The sequence below is a fragment of the Schistocerca gregaria genome, chromosome 1 (genome assembly GCF_023897955.1).
Source record: "Schistocerca gregaria isolate iqSchGreg1 chromosome 1, iqSchGreg1.2, whole genome shotgun sequence".
Lineage (NCBI taxonomy): Eukaryota > Metazoa > Arthropoda > Insecta > Orthoptera > Acrididae > Schistocerca > Schistocerca gregaria.
In genome coordinates this window covers 975,595,636-975,614,310 of record NC_064920.1, presented here as the reverse complement: position 1 = coordinate 975,614,310, position 18,675 = coordinate 975,595,636, and the positions used below count along the sequence as shown (strand labels likewise).

General features: G+C 38.6%; 1 protein-coding gene across 1 annotated transcript in view; it reads right to left on the bottom strand.

Annotated features, from left to right (window-relative positions):
• Positions 1-14,003: 14,003 nt before the first annotated feature.
• The window catches only part of LOC126277212 (actin-related protein 1), a 64,199-nt gene continuing 59,527 nt past the window's right edge, over positions 14,004-18,675 (bottom strand). The window contains exon 9 of the mRNA XM_049977339.1: positions 14,004-17,640. Within this exon, the coding sequence (XP_049833296.1) occupies positions 17,497-17,640 (144 nt within the window). The 3' untranslated portion in view covers positions 14,004-17,496. The remainder of the gene's footprint in view (positions 17,641-18,675) is intronic.

The following is an 18,675-nucleotide window of genomic DNA, read 5'->3' as shown; positions in this document are numbered from 1 at the left end:
TAGTATTGCTCTGAATGTGCTCAAAATTATAGTACTGCAAGTCAGAGGAAAGCTCGCATTGAAGGAAATCCAAAAAGCCTAAATGGTCTAGCATTGAGTCAGTGCAAGAGCTATGGCAGCATTAAGAAGGAAAAAAATGATTACATAGCTGGTCCATCAGGCATGTAGTGGCCAACTACTATTTAAACTTGTGAATTATCTAGTCTGTCCCATTACCCTACTTTGTTTAACCATTGTGTTGGACAATTGATAATTAAATTACATATTAATAGAAATTTAATCCCAAAATTTGCATGAAAAATCTATGGTGCAGATCCAAATTGCTCACACAGAAATATGTTACAGAAAGCTGGTACATCCCAACATAAAATTCAATATGGTGCACAAAACAGTGGCCAGCTGTTGCTGTTGGACATTCTGGTTAAAGACAAACATGGTGAGTCACTTAGGCACACACTTGTGTACACGAAACCTACACATGCTGCACTTTATCTACACAGGCCCAGTAGCCATCACCCAGCAAAGTATGCTCATGCATTGAGCTCATTTCTTTTCTGACCAAGAAGGTCTATAACAGGTATTAATGGAAGTGGGAAAGGAATAAAAAGGATATAGTGAGTGCCAGTGAAGTCTGGTTTTCTATTGTATACCATCTGCACATACAGAGATATCTTGGAGAACCACATTCCATGGTCTTCTTGCAATGTGCGGGCCAGACATAAAAGAGAATTATTTACAGTTGATAGAAATCTAGCATCAAGTATGTTTTCCACTTCATTGCCAAAACACAGGTGCTGTTGTACACAGTGAACGACATCTTCAAGCTTTGAAGATGTGGTAGATATGGTATTCCCTGTAGCTGCAGGTGTAAAAAACAATGGACAGATGATAACTGGTAAATGTAATGCTGGAAAAACATCAGCACTGAACAGAGCAACTGGTTCCCTGCATAACAAGTGTTGCACGGATCACGCCAGCAAGCAAAAATCCAGGAAGACATCCATGACAACCTCTGGTGATGATACTCGGTCCTTCCTGGCTGTTTGCCCATGGAACATCCATGAAGAATGACAGTATACAGAATCAAATCTCCTCCCCCTTCCATTTATGCAAGAAATGGGGGAACAAGATATATCATAAACACTGCAATAGCGTCCCAGTGTCTGAACACCCCTGACTTGGTCTTGGACTGAAACAAATATTATGCCACATCGCACACTACAAATATACTTGGTTTCTATAAGAGACCCACCAAGAAAGATGACAGTTTCAAACAGGAAGTCAGTACCCATTCCCCTGTCATTTGTTCTCTTTCCAAAAGCAATTAAAAAGTCTGTAATGCTTTCATTGACTCAAGTGCTGTTTCTAACATAATGTGCTTTTAAGATATTTCAAGTAGTGCCAAGTAACACTCTTTTAGATTTTGTAATAGGAAATATTTGTAATGTCACTGATAGAACACTGCAAAACAAACTTCTATGGAACTGTGTGAAAATGCCAACAAGGTAATTAAACACAGAACGCTCATAAGGATCAGCTTAAGCCTTGTTATTTTTTCAGTTATTAGTGTGTCATAATATCCAGTGTGCATTTCTGGGAGTTTAGGTATACTAATAACTCGTCTGTCAAAACTTGCCTTTATCTTTGGAAGCCGCTCACTGATGATGAAACCATCATGGAAGTAAGTGTACTTCCAGAAGTACAGGCTCTGTCCAATTATAGCCAAAACAAAAGTGTTATTTCCATCTTAACAACAAATTTGCATCAGAGGCTTACACCATAACATATACAAAATACTTTGGTGTGGCATCTACTGAACTCCTCTGCACAATCACTGCCAAACTTGAAGCTAACAACAGCATCCAGCATAAGTTATGCAAGATTCTATACTCAGTTTGTGGCTGAGTTAGCTCCTCTTCTAACTATAATCTATCGTAAATCCCTCAAACAAAAAAACCGAACCCAGTTCTATAAAAACTCAACTCGCACTTTTCTCACATGACATACTGAAAGCTTTGGATCAAGGCAACCAGCTAGATGTAGTGCTTCTTGATTTTTGAAAAGCATTTGACTCAGTACCACACCTGCGCTTATTGTCAGAAGTAACTTCGGGTGTGCCCCAGGGAAGTGTACTAAAAATAGGGCTGTTGATAAAATATTGATGTTTTTCCAAACAAAAAAAAAAAAACAAAAATCTGTATATTTCGACGATTTTCTTTTTTTCCACCAGTGTATCAATATCGAAATCGCAGCCGATATTTTTTCTGTAATTTTTTAATAAATATTTGAAGTTGTTCTTTTGAAATTGCAGTAGAACATCATTTGCTTTCACTGTGTGAAGGTCTTTCTCTTTGACTGTGTGAATGGAATAAGATACCCGATGTGAAGAAATAGTGCACCAGTTGTGTTAAAAAACAATTTTTATTGTAACTAGTGTGCTTTTTCCTCATGACAGCATTCTTCAAAAACATTTGCTGAAACTGATGAACAAAAATCTAAATGATAAGATTGGTCTTTGTGGTGGGCTGGTCTTTGTGGTGGGCGGAGATGTGTGAGGAGGATATGCTGACGTAATCGGAACTCAGCGCTACCAACAGAAACTGGAGCATTTAACTTCACCATGCAATTTTAACACTACAACTGCTAGTTGCTGGCGTTTGCAGAAATGAAGAAGCAGGGAAGTCAACATGAAGTGTTCCAGACAAATCCAATAAGTGATGAAACTGAACGATGGATCCCACCTTTTAGTGCCACTTACCTGCAGTTACCATTGTTAGCAATGTGGTTATCACTAAGTGTGAAAGTGTTTTATTTCCCTTTCAATTCTTGCTCTGAGGGGAATAAGCAGGCTGCTAGCTTGTTGACATACAGAATATCTAATAATAACTTGCTCCAAATGTTCAGAAATGTAAAATTGTGCACTTCACAAAACGAAAAAACATAGTATCCTATGACTATAATATCAATGAGTCATAGTTCGAGATCATACAAATACCAGGGTGTAACACTTTGTATGGGTACGAACTAGAATGACGACATAGGCTCAGTTGTGGGTAAAGCAGGTGATAGACTTTGTCAGTTTATTGGTGGAATACTGCAGAAGGAGAATCATTCTACAAAGGCTCTGCTTACAAATCACATGTGTGAACTATTCCAGAATTTTGCTCAAGTTTGTGGGACACTTATCAAACAGTACTAACAGGGGATACGGAAAATATACAAAGGAGAGCAGAGCACAAACAGTTACAGGTTTGTTTGACCCCTGGTAGTGTGTTATTGTGAAACTGAACTGGCAGACTCTTGAAGATAGGTGTAAACTATCCCAAGAAAGTCTACCAACAAAGTTTCCAGGACAAGCTTTGCATGACGACTCTAGGAATATACTACAACCTCTACATATCGCTCACATGGGGATTGTGTGAGGAAAGATTAGAATAATTACAGCGGAAGAAACCCTAATAACTGGTACAGTGGCACATATCCTCTGCCATGCACCTCATGGTGGTTTGCAGAGTACAGGTGTAGAGGTAGATCTGGATTTTTCTTATGTTTGCAATATGATATTCTGCCATGGACTTTCTACATTTCACTCTAAAGACGTAGTCACACGTTTCGGATAAAACTAGTGGACAGGCAATGCATTGGGTCAAGACATACAGCATTGCTATCTATTTAAAGTGCAACACCAAGAAAGATAGAAAATAATGAAATTTTACTGTTTGCAATATGATATTCTGCCATGGACTTTCTACATTTCACTCTAAAGACGTAGTCACACGTTTCGGATAAAACTAGTGGACAGGCAATGCATTGGGTCAAGACATACAGCATTGCTATCTATTTAAAGTGCAACACCAAGAAAGATAGAAAATAATGAAATTTTACTTCTTGTGAATATACACTAAAACAGAAAGAACATGACTACATTTGTAGACAATTTTGGGGTATACACTATTGTGGCAATATGTGCAACAGAAACCCCTACATCACAGTGGCAGAAATTCAAACTGACCAGCTCACTAGCCGATCAACAGAGGGTGGCATTATTGGCCAGGCCAAAGCAGCTCAAAGGCATGTTTGCAGCTCTGACCATCACATGCAGACCGAACTATTTCTTACTTCCACCGAAACTAAGTGTGAGCCAATCAAACAGAAGTGTCACTCTGCAAGCTGACTATTTAGGCTTGCACTGCGATGGGAACCAGCAGCTCCAGCATAGCCAGCCACACCTGGACAGTGTACTACTACGATCGATATCTTTACTCGTCATTGCCACAATGAAGTGGAACTTTGCCAGTGGGATGCTGCCAAGTGGAGAGGACTGGGTATTCTGTTTTTGCTACATTTACCACACTTGGAAAGAGTCAGAATTAGTGCCATTATAAGAAACTTCATTCATACACATGCTCTCATTGAAGGTAGCCCCCTCCCTTCCTTTCAGGAGTCAGTTATTGTGTTCATACCAATGTGTGAATTTTTTTTTTTTTTGTGTTGCATTTAAAATTTTAATGGTACATCTGGTGAGTGTTTCTTGTGATATAACCAGCTTGAATGAGAGATCAGGTACATCATTCCACACTATTTCAGCTCGCCAGAGTTCATCAGTTATAGTGGCTGGCAAGTAGTGGAGTACCATTCTCTTGGAAATCCATGACCAGATGTTTTCACTGGGTGAGAGATCTGGAGAACATGCTCGCCAGGGCAATGATTGAATGTCCTCTATATTAATGTAGGTCAGGACAGCATAGACAACCTGTATTCTTTCTTTATCTTCTTGAAAGATAAGTTCAAAGATACAGCACAGCCACCAGCGTTGGGTATCTGACTACTACAGTTCAAATTACCAGCTATGCGAACGAGAGATGATTCTTTTGTGTAGCCAGTGGCACCCCATACTATAATTCCAGGTGCTGGACCTGTATGATAACGACAAATGGAATCTGGCAACAAGTATTTGTAACAGGTGTAAGACATGGATATTTCTATTATGATGCTGTACGCAGAACTGGGATTCATATGAAAATAATGCATGGTGTCAGTCCTATGTCTAGCGCTGTCATTGGGTGCGTCTGACATTCCTGAATCCCTCAATATTGCATAACAGTCATAGGATCCCAATAAACACAAGCAGCAATATTACAGAACAATGATCCCACCACTGCTGAAGTCTCACATGCACAGGTAGACATTTCATTACAGAAGTGTAACACAATCTTCTCACAAACCACCATCATTCCAGTGCGATTGCTGAATGAGGAAGTCACTGCATAATCTTTCCTTGCATACTGAATGCAGATGGTATTAGTTCTATCTTCCATGTGTGGTCACACTGAAATCCTCATTATTAGAATACCAAGCATGTACCATGTGGTTATAATTAAACTGATGGAGTTCCAAGAGCTGCAGTGTGGGCTGCAGTTCATTTTCAGTGTGCATGCGAACTATGCTGAAAAACATAATAGTTCCATTTTATGCCACCAGTTGAAAATAGGGTGCTGCTGTGGGTGCAGGAAACAAACGCATGATAACGGTGGTTCTAGCACTTTTATTAGGATATGATCTTCTGATTCAGCGACATGCTGTATCTGTAACACGGTGTGGCTGACACTTGCTCGCAGCATATTCAATGTAGTCGGAGCAATTGTCACATTATGCTACCTTTCAGATCACAAAGAGTGAGGAGACATTCCTGACAGGTACTATCTGTCAGATGTCCCCACAATAAGAAGAAGTCACATGGATTTAGTTTGAGGGATCTGGAAGGTCATGCATCTTGACATTGCCTAGAGAATGATGCGGTCATTAGCAACGGTTTCTCGGAAAAAACTTTCACCTATCGAGCAATCTTGCATGAAAATAATGATGTGGACGCAGTTGCATTCTTTGAAAGCTGGAATCACATTTTGCACAAGGAGGTCCATATAACATCCAAATTACTGTATACCTCAGTGCCTGTGAGGTGTCACTTCCTTAAAGAACAATGGACTGAGAATGAAGGAGCTTTAAAAATCACACCACAAAAGCGACATAAGCTGAGTGCAGTGGATGTTCCTGCATAACGTGTAGCAGAGCAGAACCCCATAAGCGACAGTCCTGTACATTCCAACAATGTGTAGAGTAAAATGTGCCTTGTCTGCCCAAAGAATATTCTCCAGCCATATCATCCATTTCCATGCATGCCAAAATAACAAAGGGCAAAGTCACAGCTTTACAGCCTATTTTGGGGCTTCATTTGATGCACATTCTGGAATGTGCACCAGTGAAAAATGTGGTGCATTTCTTTAGCTCTTTTAGTGATATGGAACCTCTTTGCAGCTGTTTCTGTTGGCGATATTCCCACAGTGCAGCACTAGTATATTGCTGCCATTCTTATAAAGCACCTGTATCAGCAGTGCACAATCTTTCTTCTCAACAGCCATTATGTTTCATATGGAAAACTTCAGATTTAATAATCCTTTTCACAAATGAAATCAACGTGCGTTGCCAAGCGACAAACAGCATACTGACATCAAAAACACGAATCATTTCAGGTTCAGACTACTTCCAGTCTTAAATTTTCAGCTGGTGGAAGAAAGTGGAACCACAGGATTATTGTAAGTGATGGAATTTTTTAAAAATTCTTATATATTCAAGTACAAATCCAAAATGAACAAACTTTATACCAATGAAAAGAGGAGGTTTCAAAGATTTCAGCAGGTGGCAGGCAACCGGTGATGGTTTCAGAAGCAGCAGGTAGAGTTTGCGCAGCAATAGGGCTGTCATTCTGTTTGACTGTCAGATGTGAGTGAGATGGTGACTGTGGATCACAAGGTTTTCTGCTTTCTTAAATTCATGAAAAGTGAGTCATAAATTGCAATGCAGCGGGCATTTTGTACCAAATTCGATAGTCAACCACCAACTTGAAAAAGCATTAGCCATTGGTTTAAGCAATTTAAACAGACTGGAGTGTGTGCAAAGGAAAAAAAGCACAATTCGACCATGTTTGTCAGAGGATGATGCTGACGCATTCAAGAAAGTTTTGTGTGCAACCTATATAATATAATAAAATGATAATATAATAGGATAGGGAATGAATGATAATAAAATGTTGGAATGTGTGGCTTTTTTAAAATGGATGAATTAAAGAGATTAATTCTTTGGCATGAAGGACAAGCACAATAAGCTAGGCATTGCCTGTAACGGGAAAGGAATCATTTTAGTTTATATTTATATAAATAAATCGTCTTCATAGTATTTTATGTGTACCAATTATTAATATTATGTCCGATCGCCGTCTCCTTGACTGTGGCCGTGTTGTTATATTCGGATCTTTGTAAATTTTCCGAAGTACACAGGTGGGCTTCCGTTCTTCTTATTGCATTACTACTTGAAATAATAATAACTCTCACAAATATTCTGTTAATAAAACACTACTATATTTCTGTTCGATGCACATAGAAAATACACACAATGGCGGTCTGCAATTACTCGCTAAAAAATGGCGGTTCTCACTCGTTCACTCACTGAGCGAAACCTTCCTTACAACAACTCGTACAAGAACAAAAACTGCTCTGTCTTTTAACATCTGAAAGTCAAAAATACCTGACGGTAGGCACAGGCTCTACGCTGGGCAACTACCACCTCATCTTCTCTCTTTGCTTTTAAAGAGGATGAAAACATAAAAGTAAGAAATGCAAAAGGTATATCACACCTAGTATGTCTAACAATAGAGCCAGTTGAGAACTTTGAATAACCCAACCACCTGTATTGAAAGTTCTGAGATGGTGTTTGCTGTACAAGCCCTACCGATTACAACTTATGCAGGCTCTCAACCCCAGTGACAAAGAGGAGCATCACACATTTTTTGGCTTTATTCTAGCAAAGATGGAGGATGACGCATTTTTACAGTGTGTAATTTTTAACAATGAAGCGATGTTCCACCTTCGTGGAAAAGCCAACAGACACAAGGTTCGCATGGGGAGTTTGGAAAATCCACATTCACCATTGCAACACGAAAGACTCACTGAAGATCAGTGTGTTCTGTGCCGTATCCCGTGCAAAGGTTTATGGACCATTTTTCTTTGCAGAAAGAACTGTAACTGGAATCATGTACCTGGACATGTTGGAACAGTGGCTGTTCCTCCTACAATTTATGGAAGATTCCCATGACTTCATTTTCCAACAGGATGGAGCTCCACCCCAACGGCACCGTGATTTATGAGGCTTTTTGAATGACTCCCTTCTTCAGCACTGGATCGGTCGCAGAGGACTTAAGGACCTGGCTCTGCACTTCTGGCCACTGAGATCTCCAGATCTCACTCCCTGTGACTATTTCTTATTGCGTTATGTGAAGGCAGCTATTTATGTCCCGCCTCTACCAATCGCTCTGAATGATCTGCAGAACCGGATCACAGGCTTGTTCATTTTGGATTTGTACTTGAATAAATATAAAATTTTGAAAATGTATCCATCATTTAGAATAACCCTGTATTATTTTTTCAGCATAGTCCATTAATGCGCCGATTAATGAATGTACATATGTCGTTTCATCATCTATACAGCCTATCATGTATACAGCCTGCACTCTAGCAGCATGAACATCATCAGCTTAATTATAATTTTTGACATGTTGCTTGCCAGTTTTGATGGTGTTGCAATTTTAATGGTCAAGAATCCAGGTGGCACATATGATGAGACAGGCACTGAGGTCACAATATCATATTGTAGAGCATGGTTTACAGTAGGATATTGTGTGTTGTCAGTTTATGCCCATTCAGTTTTAGTTCTATTCATTCTGAGTTGCATGTTCTTGAAAGTAATATAATTGGACAGATAAGAAATCTACTCAACTAGCGGTGGCAGGAGAAAACATACATAAATAAAGAAATGTGCAAGCTTTTGGAGCCAGTAACTCTTCTGGCAGTTTTGGAGGAGGAGGAAGAGGGATGAAGGAAAATAACTGGCGAGGTTTAGGAAATGGGAGAGTAACAAAAAAGTTGCCCAGAATCTTAAGTCAGATCAGACTTATCAGATGGGATGAGAAGGAAAGACTGATTGTTGGGGACTGCACTAGATAAGATTTGAAAACCTGAGAGCTTAAAGGTGTAAGATGGATAATAAATAAGACTGATTACTGGCAAAAACATTGTGCAAGTGTTAACAAGAGTGAAAAGCTATATGCATTATATGTGATAGAGGTGGGGGTGGGGATGAGGGAAAAAATAGACAGGTCAGAAAACAAAAGATAGAGAAAACTAAAAGCGACTGAAGAAAGGAATACGTACCGTGAAGAAATGCTAAGACTGAAGAAATTAACATAAATTAAGGCCAGGTTGGTTGCAAGGACCAAGGTCATATAATACCAGTTACCACCTACGCAGTTCTGAGAAACTGGTTATCAGGGGGAAGACTCCAGGTGGCACATGTGATGAAACAGGCACTGAGGTCACAACTATCATATTGTAGAGCATGATCTTCAGTAGAATATTTTGTGTTGCCAGTTTATGCCCATTCATCCTAACTGATAATTTAGTGGCAGTCATACCAATGTAGAGAGACAAACAGTGTTTACATAACAGCTACACTTATGCTTATAAATTAAGGATAATGCTGATACATGGTGAAACAAAGCTCTGGTAGGCGGTTTGCAGATTTAAATCATCTCGAGGTATGACCGTGTGGTGCATTTGACCTGCAGTCATCGCACAGTGGCGCTGGCAGCAGTCCACATATGCAGGTGTGTGTTGGTGCATGTCAGAGTACGGTGCAGCGAGTAAGTTTGCAGACATTTTCAGATGTTCTAATGATGACTGTGAGTTGAAACTGGCTCAAAGGACACACATTGATGACATTACAAGGGGTAGAATACTAGGGTGACTGGAGGCTGGTCAAACACAGCAGATCGTGGCATGGGCCCTCCATGTGCTGCAAAGTGTGATCTCAAGATTATGGCAACGATTGTAGTAGACAGGAAACGTGTCCAGCACCACAGTACGGGACGTCCACAGCGTACAACGCCACAAGAAGACTGCCACGGAGTACTGGAACAGTTGTATCCAGACAGTCTACAGACGACTAAACAGACATGGTTTATTCGCCCGGAGACCTGCAAGGTGCATTTCACTGACTCCTGGTCACAGGAGAGCCTGTAAAGCCTGGTTTCAAGAACAGTGTACATGGTCATTGGAACTGGGGTTTCAGATTATGTTCACGGACGAGTCCTGGTATCGACTGAACAGTGATTCTCGTCTCATTTTCATCTGATGTGGATCAGGAACCAGATACCAACCCCTTAATGTTCTTGAAAGGAATCTGTATGGAGGTCGTGGTTGATGATGCAAGGTGGGATTATGATTGGTGCACGTACACCGCTGCATGCCTTTGACAGAGGAACCGTAACCGGTCAGCTGTATAGGGATGTCATTTTTGCACCAGTATGTCCGCCATCATAGGGGTGCAGTGGATCCCACCTTCCTCCTGATCGATGATAATGCACAGCCCCACCAATTTACCATTGTGGAGGAGTACCTCGAAACAGAAGATATCAGGCGAATGGAGTGGCCTGCCTGTTCTCCACACCTGAACCCCATCAAGCACGTCTGGGATGCTCTCAGTCGACATATTGCTGCACGTCTTCAAACCCCTAAGACACTTCAGGGAGCTCCAACAGGCACTGATGCAAGCATGGGAGGCTATACCCCAGCAGCTGCTCAACCACCTGATCCAGAGTATGCCAACACGTTGTGCGGCCTGTGTACATGTGCATGGTGATCATATCCCATATTGATGTCAGGGTACATGCACAGGAAACAGTGGCGTTTTGTAGCACATCTATTTTGGGACGGTTTTCTCAACTTATCACCAATACCGTGGACTTACAGATCTGTGTTGTGTGTGTTCCCTATGTGCCTTTGCTATTAGCGTCAGTTTTGTGTAGTGCCACATTGTGTGGTACCACATTCTGCAATTATCCTTAATTTATGAGCATGAGAGTAGTTCATGCATGTGTCACTTCATAGGTGGCTCTCCCTTTACAGTATACTTTTTATCAGTTATGATGTTGGTATAGGTGGTGGTAGGAGGGTGCATGGGGTAAGTATTACCCTGGGAATGGGCTCAGGGATATGGGGCACAGAGTAGTGATTAGATGCAGAAGGGGTATAGAGTCTGACCTATTCTAGGTGTGGTGAGCAAAAGATGCAACAGCCCTCATGCATGATTTTAATGAGTCAGAGCCTTGTCAGAGTAACTGATTAATACATTCAAGACCAGGATATTACTGAGGGACAAGAGGTGTACTAAGCTGTTTTTTCTTGGAGGGCCCAGCAATATCAAGGTTGGATGTGATGACCAAGGAAATTTGCTTTTTTGGAACTAGGCTTATGGGGTAACTATGTCTAGTGAAGGCAAGGGTGAGAATGGTAGGTATTGCTGTGCTGAAAAGAGTCTGCATAAGAACAAATATGTTTGTCTCAAATGCCAAGGCTGTATGGGACAGAATGTTTGATATGGAAAGGATGGCAAATGTCAAATTGTAAGTACTGTTGCTTTTTAGTAGCCTTAATACGAACAGAAGTGTGTAGCTGAAGGTTGATGAGGATCAGGTCAACACCATGGAAAGTGGCATGATATTTGGAATAGAAACATGTGAAATTTAACTAGGAGAATGCATTAAGAGATTCAAAAATTTTAACAGGTCACCCTCACCATGATAAGTGTTGCAAGGACATCATCAGTATATCTAAACCAAACCAGGTGCTGAAAGCTAATGGATCCCATAAAAGCCCCCACCGAGCAATCCACGAAAAGGTTGGCATAGAAAAAAGCCAACCCTTTTTCCCGAGGCTAAGCCCATGATCTGTTTGTTGTCTACGTGTCAAACGTAAAGCAGCCATTTGTAAGTACAAATTTGATTAAGGTGAGCGGGAAGAAAATCATATGTTTGGAATCAGGTGGCTGCTGGTCGAGGTAACGTTCAGCAGAGCACCACCTCCTTTACGAACATTCCCCACATAACATGTTGTGCCTACTGCTAAACGTTACATTCTCCCAATTGAACTTGACATGATCCTATCCGAAATCCCATGTCACTTTACTTGATATTGACCTCATTCTCACTGAGGTTCAGCTACATGTTCACAATAAAGCTGCAAAGAAGCAACAGTACTCGCTACCTTTTGACAACTGGCATCCTTTCAATATCCTTGTCTTCTGGTCTTGAATGTATTTATCAGCTACTTCCTAAAATCATGACCTGAAATGAGGTCCATTCTGTCTGACATTTTGCCACCACACACAAAATAGTTTTTTGTTGCCCTCTGAATCTCTACAATATCCTGGTCAGACCCTATGCTCCTTCTGTACCTGTTTCCTTACTCTACAGCTCCTACACCTATGACTTAACCTACGCACACTCGTACCACTACTTATACCAGCTTTGTAACTAGTAAAACATATACTATTAAAGGGAGAGATATCGGTGAAATGACACGTTGTGTATTATCTGTTATGTAAACACTATTTGGCCTTCAATGTTGTCAGTTAGGATGAATGGGCATAGAAGAGGATGTATACTGGCAACACACAATATCCTGTTGTACAGCATAATCTGCAACATGACAGTGACTTTGGTGTCTGTTTCATCACACATGCCATCTGGATCCTTCCCCTTGAAACCAGCTTCTCAGAATCCACAGGTGGGGAACTGGTGTTACATGTTCTTGGTCCTTGCCATCCACCTGGCCTTCATTTACATTAATTTCTTCGGTCTCAGCATTTCTTTACAGTAACTATTCCTTTCTTCAGTCCCTTTTAGTTTTCTGTACCTTTTTTTCTGATCTGTCTATTTTTTCCCGCTCCCATCTTAATGCACTTAGCTTTCCACTCTTATTACCTCTAGCATAATGTTTAGTCAGTAATCTGTCTTCCTTTAAGCTGAGGTTTTTAAATCTTGTCTGATGCAGTCAACAATCAGTCTTTCCTTCTCATCCCGTCCAGTAAGCCTCCGCTGACCCTGGGCAACTTTCCCGTTAGTTAAGTCTCTCCAGTCTTTTCCTTGATCCCTCTTCTTTCCCTATCACCTCTTCTGCCCGAAGGAGGAGCCACTGTCTCTGAGAGCTTGCACATTTCCTAAAATTTTATTTCTATTTTCTCCTGCTGCCACTTGGCAAGTAGTTCTAATTTATCAAATTATATTATATTTCCAAAAACTGATTATTTTTGTTGATATATTAAACACCACAATATGTGTAGAACAGGAAACCATGGTTGGGAGAGAGTATACTAAATCCTCCCTGTTCACCACGCAATTTAATATTTCAAAGTTAATTTACTTTGTTTGAGAGTTTCATCTTCTGTAATAGCTGAACATTTGGAAAGGGAATTTTATTCCTACTGAAGCTCAGAAACACTAATGCACAACTCTACTCCCTCACAGACAGCATGTGCTAATAGGTGTCTAACGCTTTTTGACTTGCCATGCTAAATTGGAGTCACAATGAAACAAGATAAGTAGAACTGTGAAATAAGAACAAATGCTGTTTTACTGATGGAATGATCCTCACCAGACTTCAACTGTCTACTAGTTACTTTTGATACTTTTCTGTTGATAATGTAATGTACTCCATATACCATTTCTCTATTCTGCCTATCTAATTTTATAAATGTAACTGATATTGCCTTAAAAATGAAAACAGGCAAGGCACAACATATTTCAACTTGTTTAACTGTAGATCTGTATCTAATACGGTTCTCTGAGTACATGCAAAACAGCAGGAGAATCAGATGTGATGCTTAAAACTTTTAGATAACACTTTACAATCTTTTGAGCAACCAAATAGTGTCATTATGAGAAACTGTAAAATCCAAGTTTTAACACTTTCAGTTCCACATCCAAGGAGATACTCCACTTTTCTTCAAAAAATGTTCCTAGTGCTATAAATAATATGAAACCATAGTGGGATAACAAATGAGCCGTAACAATGCTCCCATTGTCGAAGTTCTAATGCCACAAAGCACTCAGAAAATAAGCAAAATGTATAAAATTTATTACAAACAAGGTAAACACACAAATTTTATATTTTAAAAATTAAAGTACACAATCAGCTTGCAACTACAGAAACTCAATAAATTATAATCTTAAAAAAATAATACTGTTTGCAGCAAGCTCTTGTGATTTCTGAAGAGAAACTGCAAAAGCAGCACACCCTCCATCTGAATGGAAGATATTATATGGTATCATCACTCGCAAAACATCACATACATAACAGATTCTGCTTTATAGTTGGTAGATACCACCTCTGTTTCACAATCTGCATTTTACAACGTTTGTGGTCTGAATTACAGGATTTGAGTGTTATTGTCGGCATTATTAAACTAACCGAGTGATGTTTACTGAAAAACAATCTAACCATTACAAAAGTGGCATTCAGTTAATCTTTCATTGTTTAAAGAATTACATTATCTATTGCTCTGCATTCCAACACCATAGTTATACATCATTTAACTCAGTCATTGTCACTCAGTTTCAAGTATACCAGATAATTCACTGATTACAAAATACAGGTTGTGTGCTTTCACTTATTACTAAGGAATGTGTGCTTATGCGGAGTTTAAACATATGACAGTAATAAACAGGCACGATTAGTAAGTTATTGGCGAGTTATCACAACGCAAAAGGCACTGAAAGAAGTATCCAAATGAACAAATAATGAAACAATTTCTGAAATGTCTTTATATTTCCATAACAGGATACTTTTTATTTTTCTTGAATAAGTATATGTAGAAGGACTACACAAAAGAAAGACTGTTGCAAAAGCTGCACTATGAAAGTTTTCCATTTTGTCTTTTAAAAAGTCAGTGTGTTTTATTGTGATACATGCTGTATTTATTCCATGTATCAAAACTAATATGAGAAAATGCATTTTTAATTTGTCCAAAAATCAAACTTTTACAATAATGACTACAGTATGCTGCAGGGCTAGTGCATTAATTTCTGGAGGGGGCACTATTGTTTTATTATGTATACACACTACAATGTAGAAAACTGTGAGTATAATTCAATTTATTAATAATAGAAATGAGAGCAACAACAAATCTTAATGGTTATTGTATAAGTGCACTGTCTTTATGAGTTATTCAAGCTGATACTGCAATTATGTTGTGCAGAATGAATGCATCAACAAGATAACTAATGCAAAAAAAGCAACTTGCAGTGTGTTTATGCAGCAGTAGCAACAAATTAATGTTGTTCTCAATATTAACAAGTATGCATCTATTATACTTTCGAACAATTTCCTCCAAACTAAAGGCCACTGCTTTACACTAAAATGTATCTCTGATGATTTAACTTTTACTTTGCCATTAACATAAAAATTACAGTGACATGGTCAGTGCATTATGTCATCCTGCTTTTTTTTTTTTTTTTTTTGCCTGACTGTCAGAACTGGAGTTCAACTCTGCAATTACTCCAGCAAAGACAGTTTAAGCCAATGCAGGCTGAGTAATAGACCACTTGCTTACCACATGCATTTGCTTTTCATTACTGCTCCTGTTTCATGAAGCAAAATAGTACTGGAACATAATATGCAACCTGTTTCTCAGTGTTTCATTTCACAATCCAGTGAACAAATATCTCCTTACAAAGACTTACATTTCCCATATTTAAATAAACTGATGCACCAGCAACACCATACACTTGTGGCATATTTGTTACTATTCAAAGAATGGCAATAGGCAATTAATTTGAAAAAAAAAAAAAAATAGTACACCATTCTTTTTTTAAATTTCTACTCCCTCACTAAGACATGCCTCCTCCCTCACCTGTTCCTTTCAGATCTTTTTGTTACTGGAATCCCAATTTACCAATTTGTTCCATAGAGGCAATATTGATATGTACTAAACAACAATGTCATTTCTATTAGCAAAACTGCTGATAAATACACATTATGTTGAAACCATCTTTCATAACAAAATTATACTTATTACTGTGCCCATAAAAACAATAATTACATTGCAACACAGCACCTGTAAATTCGAAAATGCAGCTTCATAAGTCCATCTTCCAGTTAAAATTTCAAAAATTTAGTTAAAAGAAAGACACAAGACTGAAACAATGAATGACAAATACATTACAGCATTGAGTATGAACTGAAATTTAGCATACACCAACGCTTTACTGACAGAGGTAGTCCTGAAGTATCTCACCAGTTCCCTCATAATCAAAGTGAAAGGACATTTACAGACTAGGAAAATTTTTCCTTAAATATAATAATATTGGAAACAAAACAAAGCTGTGCACTTATCTCATTAGTTCAGATTGGAGGTAATTAAACCTATTTTTTCCTAGCCCTGCACAAGTGTGGATTAACACCTCTTCTGTAAGTTTAACATACAAACAGAAAACATTAAATATGAACACTTGACCACCTCAAGCCTCCTCCTTTGGTACCACTGCACAGAAACAACAGATAAATTGTAATATATTTCCTCATTGATGACAGTTTTTTTTTTTACAAATTTATAAATTACCTGCACAAATTCTGGCACATAGCAACTGTTATCTGGTTATGACATACTGCTGCCCCACTTATAACAAAAGATAGTAATGGTTGTCGCACTGATTGTATATTCAAAGCCACTAACTATTACACAAATAACATTACAAACCATTATTTCTACAACTCAAATGCTCTTCACATCTACACATTACACACACTAGCAGTTTGAGTGCGTTCCACCATAATTCCTTAAGTTAGCTGCCGATACTGTTGCAACATAATTTTAAATTATTCAAGAGGAAAATTACAAATAAATAATGTACACATCAATAGAATAGCCTCTCTCTCAACTTTCCGTGAGATTACAACCATTAAAATTTCATAATATAACAGTACAACAATAAATAATTATGCAATAAAGACCTGCTATTGCCTAGTGACATATATCTTATTGCTTCAAATGAAATTAAATATGCACATTAGTTACTTTAGCCTTTTCTGTGTAAAGGATGAGATCGAATTTGAGTTACATTATTGAAACTTAACAATTTCTGACAGTGATACTCACATTAAGTTTCCCGTTAACAATTTCGTTTGAAACTCAACATCCAGATATTGGCACGCTGTATATTAACAAGAGTCAGCAAACCTGTGTATTTCTTCATTACCCTTTCTTTCTTTCTTTTCTTTTTTGTTTTTTTAAAAAAGAAACTAAGAATTCAATACCTTGCACATTTGTATAATAAAGCTCAGACAGACTTTAGCAATAAATTATACATCTGAATGTTATCACATGATAGCTACAGTGGCTTGTAAAATACAGCAGTATAGTTCTTAAATCATCTTACTGTAATATAAAGCAAAGTTTAATGCATTTACCACATTACAACCAAACAAGTTAATCACTTAAACAGACATGTACTGTTTTGTGGTCCAACATTTTCTCAAGGCTGGTAACATAATTGCTCTGTACCAGCCTACGCAATATTGGTATGTTATAATTCCAACAGCAGTGGTCTCTTCAGAAAGTCTTTCTATGGATTGCTCGGTGACCTTCTTCGTCATACTCTCTTTTTGATACCCACATTTTCTTGAAAGTGTCAAGAGAGGCAAGAATTGAACCACCAATCCATGTTGTGTACAAACGTTCTTGTGGTGCCGATATCTGAAGACAACAAAGGAATTGTTAATAAATGCACTGAAGGTGTGGACAAGACTTCTTATTTCTTAGTGAAGCTGTCATTCAGCTTAAGAGAAATTTCATTATAATATGGAAAAGATAAAGGCTGCTACTCACTGTATTGGAGATGTTGAGTAGCAGACAGGCACACAAAGAGACTGTTATACATTTAAGCTTTCGGCCAAAAGGCCTTCTTCCAAAGTGAAACACACACACACACACACACACACACACACACACACGTTCACACAAGCACAATTCACACACATGACCACTGTCACTAGCCTATGAGGCTGGACTGCTAGAGACAATTTTGTGTGTGTGTGTGTGTGTGTGTGTGTGTGTGTGTGTGTGTGTTTCTACTTTGAAAGAAGGCCTTTTGGCCAAAAGCTTCAACGTACAGCGGCCTTTTCATTGTGCCTGCCTGCAATTCAGTGTCTCCTCTACATGGTGAGTAGCAACCTATCCATTCCATAATGCTGTCATTATTCCATTCTAGATTTTCCATTGTTTAAATTTCATTATGTACTTCACTTGTGTATTTCACCATACAGTACGCCAAAAATAATTTACAAATGTGGCTCTTTTACGAAAATTATTATTATTTTAAATACTGGTGTTAAATGCAATGCAATGCAATCCTAAAACAATTTCTACAAAAATTGTACTACTGTCTTCACACTAGTCCTGAAGAATTTAAGGAAACTTTAATCACGGTGGTCAAATGGAAACTGAGCTCTTATTCCACATGAAATTTGCAAGGGTTCTTTGCTAGATGGTATTCATTCATCATTCCCATACGATATTTCGTAGATCTCAACATGAAGGAGAGTCCTCACACATTTGGAACATTAGTAACTGTAATTAAAGGAAATTCCTGGATGGAATAATAGGTAAAATAAATGAAAGGCACCTATAACTAACTGGTCAGTGGCACATAGCTACCCACAACAGGAAAAAGTATTCCACCAGTTAACTAAAGGTGAGTGCTTGTGTTTATTTTACATAAACTGTCACAAA